This window comes from Stigmatopora nigra, chromosome 11 (assembly GCF_051989575.1).
Source record: "Stigmatopora nigra isolate UIUO_SnigA chromosome 11, RoL_Snig_1.1, whole genome shotgun sequence".
Lineage (NCBI taxonomy): Eukaryota > Metazoa > Chordata > Actinopteri > Syngnathiformes > Syngnathidae > Stigmatopora > Stigmatopora nigra.
The window spans coordinates 5,269,399-5,275,020 of NC_135518.1; the positions used below are offsets into that span (position 1 = coordinate 5,269,399).

Consider the following 5,622-nt stretch of genomic DNA (forward strand, 5'->3'; position numbering starts at 1 on the left):
GATGTTTGTCAAGTGATTACCCAAAGAAAAGAGGAATAGGAAGAGACAAAAGGAAACATTCTGTCCTATCAGGTAAATGGAGAGCCACTTCTTAAGTGATTAGCTTCATCTAGTATTGAAACTGTGGTGGGCAGATAAATGGAGGCGGAGTTCAAGCTTCTTGTGTGGGCCCTATTCTATTATATTTTTATGATTTTCTACAGGTGAACAAGAACTAGGCCATTGGCTATTGTTAGAACACCGTTGAAATAAGCGGAAACTGTCAGAGATCAGGGAATAAAATGGTAACTTGTGAAAAGTTTATTGTGAAATGGCAGAGGAGAAGAGTACAATAACTTAAGACTCGGGATGGGTCAGATGATAAGGCAATCGGTGTCGGTGGCCAGTCCCATGCCGAAGCAGTCGCTCGGACTGATGGCCAATGAGTGACAGGAGGGGAGGGTCCTCATTCTCCTACCACACCCTCCTTCACTGCAAAAACTAGTGACACGGCCAATCAGGCTGAGGGACTTTGGAAGATGGGAATTTAGGAACACGTCCAGAACCAAAGGAGGAGCACCAGTTGGAGACGAGGATAAAAACGTGTGGAACTAAACGATAAAAGGATTTAGAAATGGCCTCTCATAGTCCTTTGTTTGCTCTGCTTCCTCAGGTGGTCCAGGAAGCAGCGAGTGAATGTCACGACACCATGGGGTCTGCACATACTCGATGCTCACCACCACCAACACGGTGGGGGGGTCCTTACACTGACATGATGTGCTTGACAAAGGCTGCATGTTGAAGATCAGGTCAGGGCACAGGGAGGAGACAAAAGAATTTAAATAGGTCAGTTCAATGGACTGTATTTTTTTGCAGAATCCTGAGCAGAATGCCGGAAAACTTGTATTTATTGTGAATGAGCTCTAAATGGAATGATCATAAAGGTAAAATATATATATATATATATATATATATATATATATATATATATATATATATATATATATATATATATATATATATATATATATATATATATATATATATATATATATATATATATATATATATATATATATATATATATATATATATATATATATATATATATATATATATATATATATATATATATATATATATATATATATATATATATATATATATATATATATATATATATATATATATATATATATATAATTTAAAATGAAATTAATAACAAAACTAAAGCGTACTTAAAACAATGTTTTGTTGGTGATTAAATATTTTTAAGACAAATAAAATATGTAATCAAGTTATTCTTTGGTGTACCACTAGAAGAAGAAAATCCTATGTGGCGTTGTCTGGGGTTGCTCCCAGATAGAATGTTTAGAACTGACAATTTTTTAAGAGCAGAGGGTTATGTTCCTTATTAAAATGTGTTAGCGACCAGAAAACCTAATTACGTAACCGCCTGATAGGAAATACTACACTACATGGCCATCGTGTGTCTCACCCTCGTAGTTGATGCAGCCATTCTCATCCTCCTGACCAGCCATGAGAGCGTCAATCTCAGTCTCATTCATCTTCTCTCCTGCAAGGGGGAAAAAATGGCAATCAGTATCGTAAAAGCCTAGCAACTACTACTCTTGAACCAACGGTTGGAGTATTAGTACTTACCCAGTGTTGACAGGACAATACGCAGCTCAGCGCCCATCACTGTGCCGTTACCCTCCTTGTCGAACACACGCAGACCCTCAACGTAGTCTTCAAAGCCAGCCTTGTTTGGGCTGTTGATGATGGACTGAAGCATGGGCAGGAAAGCCTCGAACTCAACTCTCTTGTTGGCCATGTCTATTTGCAACAAGGAGATAACACTGATTCCACGAATTGAAACGCTAACTTTTGTATTATTGCCACTTAATCAGAAGTAAACCGAGAATTACCATTTTGATAAGTATGTTAATTCACTAACTGCCTATGGCAGCAATAGATCAATTAATTATAACTGGGATGACTGGCAACTGAATGATCATGTTTCAGGACCATTGATGTCCAATCATTTTTTATTGGGAGACTACTAATCAAAATTAATTGGACGTCCATCACCGCCAGGGTCAGCCATGAAGTAAATTCAGAAAATAATGTTAAAGCCATTTTTACAATAGTATAGTTGTTCGTCTGTTTCTTTAGTTTAAGTATTATATGTATTTGTATTGTATACAGACATTTAGTTTTACTAATCCAACTATAAGAAATAATCCAATATATCGTTTATCTACCAGTGCAATGTAGTGTTTAATGAATCTTACCCTCAGCAGAGGGGGTTCCCAACATTTTGTTCACATCCTTGTTGGTGGGGTTCTGTCCCAGAGCGCGCATGATGTCGGCGATCTGGTTGTAAGCCACCTTGTTGTCACCCACCCTGTCGAACAAACCGAAGGCCTCCTTGTAGTCTGTGAGATCACACCACATGAGAACATTATGTTAAAAGTGCACATTCAGACTGGATAATGACCGATTGATTGACTGTGTTTTTTTAAACAATATAGCTTGGATTCCATTAACTCAAGTGTTACATCAATTATTGGGATTTCCTCAAAATAGTTGATGTGATTGTGTAAAAACCAGCAGTTGATGGAGTGTTTTTGCAGGGATTGCTGAAAATGGTGATGGATTATTTTGGAGGCCGATTCAAAAGGCAAGTAACTCTAATTTTGCACACAATGTTGAGCAATGTTCTGGCTGTGGTCGCATGACAGCAGGTGGAGGCAGCTCCTCCAGGGAAATCTCTATAGGTTGCGATATTATTGGCTGAATGGATAGACTGCTGAACAACTCAGCCACTCTTCAGACTATTTCCATTTCAGCTGTCTCGCTCACTCTAAGCAAGGCTATGGGCTCTTTTAAAAGACCACCTTGGAATTGATAGCTGAGAATATGAGCCCCCCGTCCTTTTAAAGGCAAGTTGTGAGTGTGGATCTAATGAGTGCAACATGATGTGCTATCATTCAAACAGGTCAACACGATTAGTGTTCCTCCAGATAACATTTGTCAAAGTGGCGGCCCGGGGGCCAAATCTGGCCCGCCGCATCATTTTGTGTGGCCCGGGAAAGTAAAACATGAGTGCTGACTTTCTGTTTTAGGATCAAATTAAAATGAAGAGTATAGATGTATATTAAATTTCCTGTTTTTCCCCATTTTAAATCAATAATTGTAAATTTTTAATCAATTTCTTTGGTGTGTTTAGTTCAAAAAAACATTTTATAAAATCTAAAAATATATAAAAAAGCTAAAAGTAACATTGTTTTAGATCTATCTATAAAAAACTGAATATCCAGGGCTTTTAATCCAGTTCTTTCAATCCTTTTATATAAAAAAAATCTAAATGTTATATCTAAAATGGTCTGGCCCACGTGAAATCAAGTTGACGTTAATGCGGCCTCCGAACCTAGAGTTTTAATCAACTAGCAATACTTGGAATACGTTTTTTCAAGAGCAGGAATGAACTATTTTGTGATGTAAGAATGGCACATGTGATTATTAGCTTTGCACATTCCAGTCTCTTCACCATGGAAGGCAGTTTTTTTGATTGTGTAATTTACCACTGAATTCTATTAATGCATGTGTTTATGTACAGTGATGAGCAAAATGCAAATGTTTTGCAAGCTTCATACCTTCGATTTGGTCAGCGCTGAATTCAATCTGGAGGTGAGTAGAGAGCAACAATTTCAGTGAGTATTCAGAACCAAAATAGACATCTCAAGATAATTTACATCTCAAGCACAAGAACATCCTCAAAAGGACTTTCTCCTAATGTGGACTAATAAATCAGGTCTAAATTGGAAATATATTTGCCTCTTGGACAGATTTAGCATCACATGGTGGCACCCGATATGTGTTGGTCCATCTTTAGCTACATTAAGATGCCCTCATTTGGTGGCCTCACACCACTTGAGTGACTGGGGGTGGGATCAAAGATGTCAGTAATGAGCTAGTCATGGGCCTAAGAATTCTAAAGTGAAGTGCTCAAAGCACCTATTGCAATCCTGCATCATTTTACAGGAAACAGGATACACATCCTTTCATCCATTCATTTTTGGCAGTCAATCGCAGGCCATTTGGATGCAGTCACTTTCAATTGTACACTCAAAAAAATGGATTTCAGTCCACATTGACTACCTAAATGCCTTTTGATCACTTTTTTCTCCCGTAAATATAAATTAGGTTATCATCGATGACAAAGAATACCACTAAGAAAGTTGTATTTGTTTCCAAATAATATAAGAACATATCTGACAGTCATGTCCAACTATAAATTCATTTTATTTGATTACATTTTTTTATTACATTTTCTTCAAACATGAAAATACTAAATATTTTTTGTGAGTAAAAAATAGATTTAATTGAACATAATAAACCCATATATGTGGACAGAACATTTTAGGGTCATGGTGGCTATAATATTTGGTGAATAAATGTGTCCAAGTTTCCAGAAAGGTAATGTCCCTCTATGTGAAGGCCAGGTCTTAATTAAATTCTTGTATGTTATTATCATAATCACTCATCAATATTTAAAATAAAAATATATTTTTATGAATAAATATAATTATAATCATAGTAATAATTATAATAAAATATTACTGAAAGCTAATTGACAAATATGAAAGAAATGAAAACACTATATTATAACACTAAAATAATTTATTTAAAAAACATTTTTAATTAATTACCGTCCTTGTACAATTACCATCCAGTTAATTTAAATTGTGGCAACTGGTTATGATTAAAATTTAGATTTTTTTTATTTTAATGACTTTTAAATTTATAAAAAATGACATTTACTTTTTTATTTCTTGTTCTTGTTTTATTTAAAACAATTTAAAAAAATAAATAAATAAACTTAAATAGAAAATATCTGCTGTTAACTCTTCAGATGCCATTGACAGTGCTCATCGTCCAATTCATTTTGACTGTCTAGCATGGCGAATCAGCCCGCTCCAGTCTAAATGGATTGGTCATCTAATGCTAGTAACAGCAGCCAATTAATTGCACTTTAATGGGTTTTCCCCCCATAGCAGACATTTATTTTTTCTACCTTGACGCCGGACAGGTCCATAGCTTTGGGAGCAGGTGCGGCGGCCGGGGCAGGTGCAGGTGCTGCTGCTGCTGCCGGTTCGGCCTTCTTGACGGGAGCCTTAGGGTCCTTCTTAGGTGCCATTTTAGCTTCAAGTCAAACAACTCCCGGGAAGGGGTAACAACACAAGGAGTGGAAACAAAGTGGAGGAGACTCAGAGCACACAAGCAACCCTTTGGGCGTATATATATGAGGCTATTTTTCTGCCTGGACTCCACGGGGCCGACCTTGTGTGGGGATTGGGTATTCCTTGGGAGGGGTGTGTGGCCCCACTCTAAACATGGCACATTGGCTCTACGTCACAAGATCTTGCAAAAAAATGTAAAACAATTTTAATGGTTGCCATTGGCAGCACTAGATGTCCAATCCCTATTGTCATATATTAATTCATTACTCTCTGTTAATAGAAAAAATGGCACTGAAACAAGTGCATTATATATATATATATATATATATATATATATATATATATATATATATATATATATATATATATATATATATATATATATATATATATATAT

The 5,622-nt window shown here is 36.1% G+C and overlaps 1 protein-coding gene across 1 annotated transcript; it reads right to left on the reverse strand.

The window, feature by feature from the left end:
• Positions 1 to 277: 277 nt before the first annotated feature.
• Positions 278 to 5,253, reverse strand: myl1 (myosin, light chain 1, alkali; skeletal, fast). Its single transcript, XM_077728459.1, has 6 exons — positions 5,060 to 5,253; positions 3,639 to 3,666; positions 2,274 to 2,417; positions 1,642 to 1,815; positions 1,478 to 1,555; positions 278 to 770 (listed from the first exon to the last, which is right to left on the reverse strand). Exons 1-6 carry the CDS (start codon positions 5,180 to 5,182, stop codon positions 742 to 744), a joined length of 576 nt encoding a protein of 191 aa, XP_077584585.1. The 5' UTR covers positions 5,183 to 5,253; the 3' UTR covers positions 278 to 741.
• Between the last annotated feature and the right edge of the window lie 369 nt (positions 5,254 to 5,622).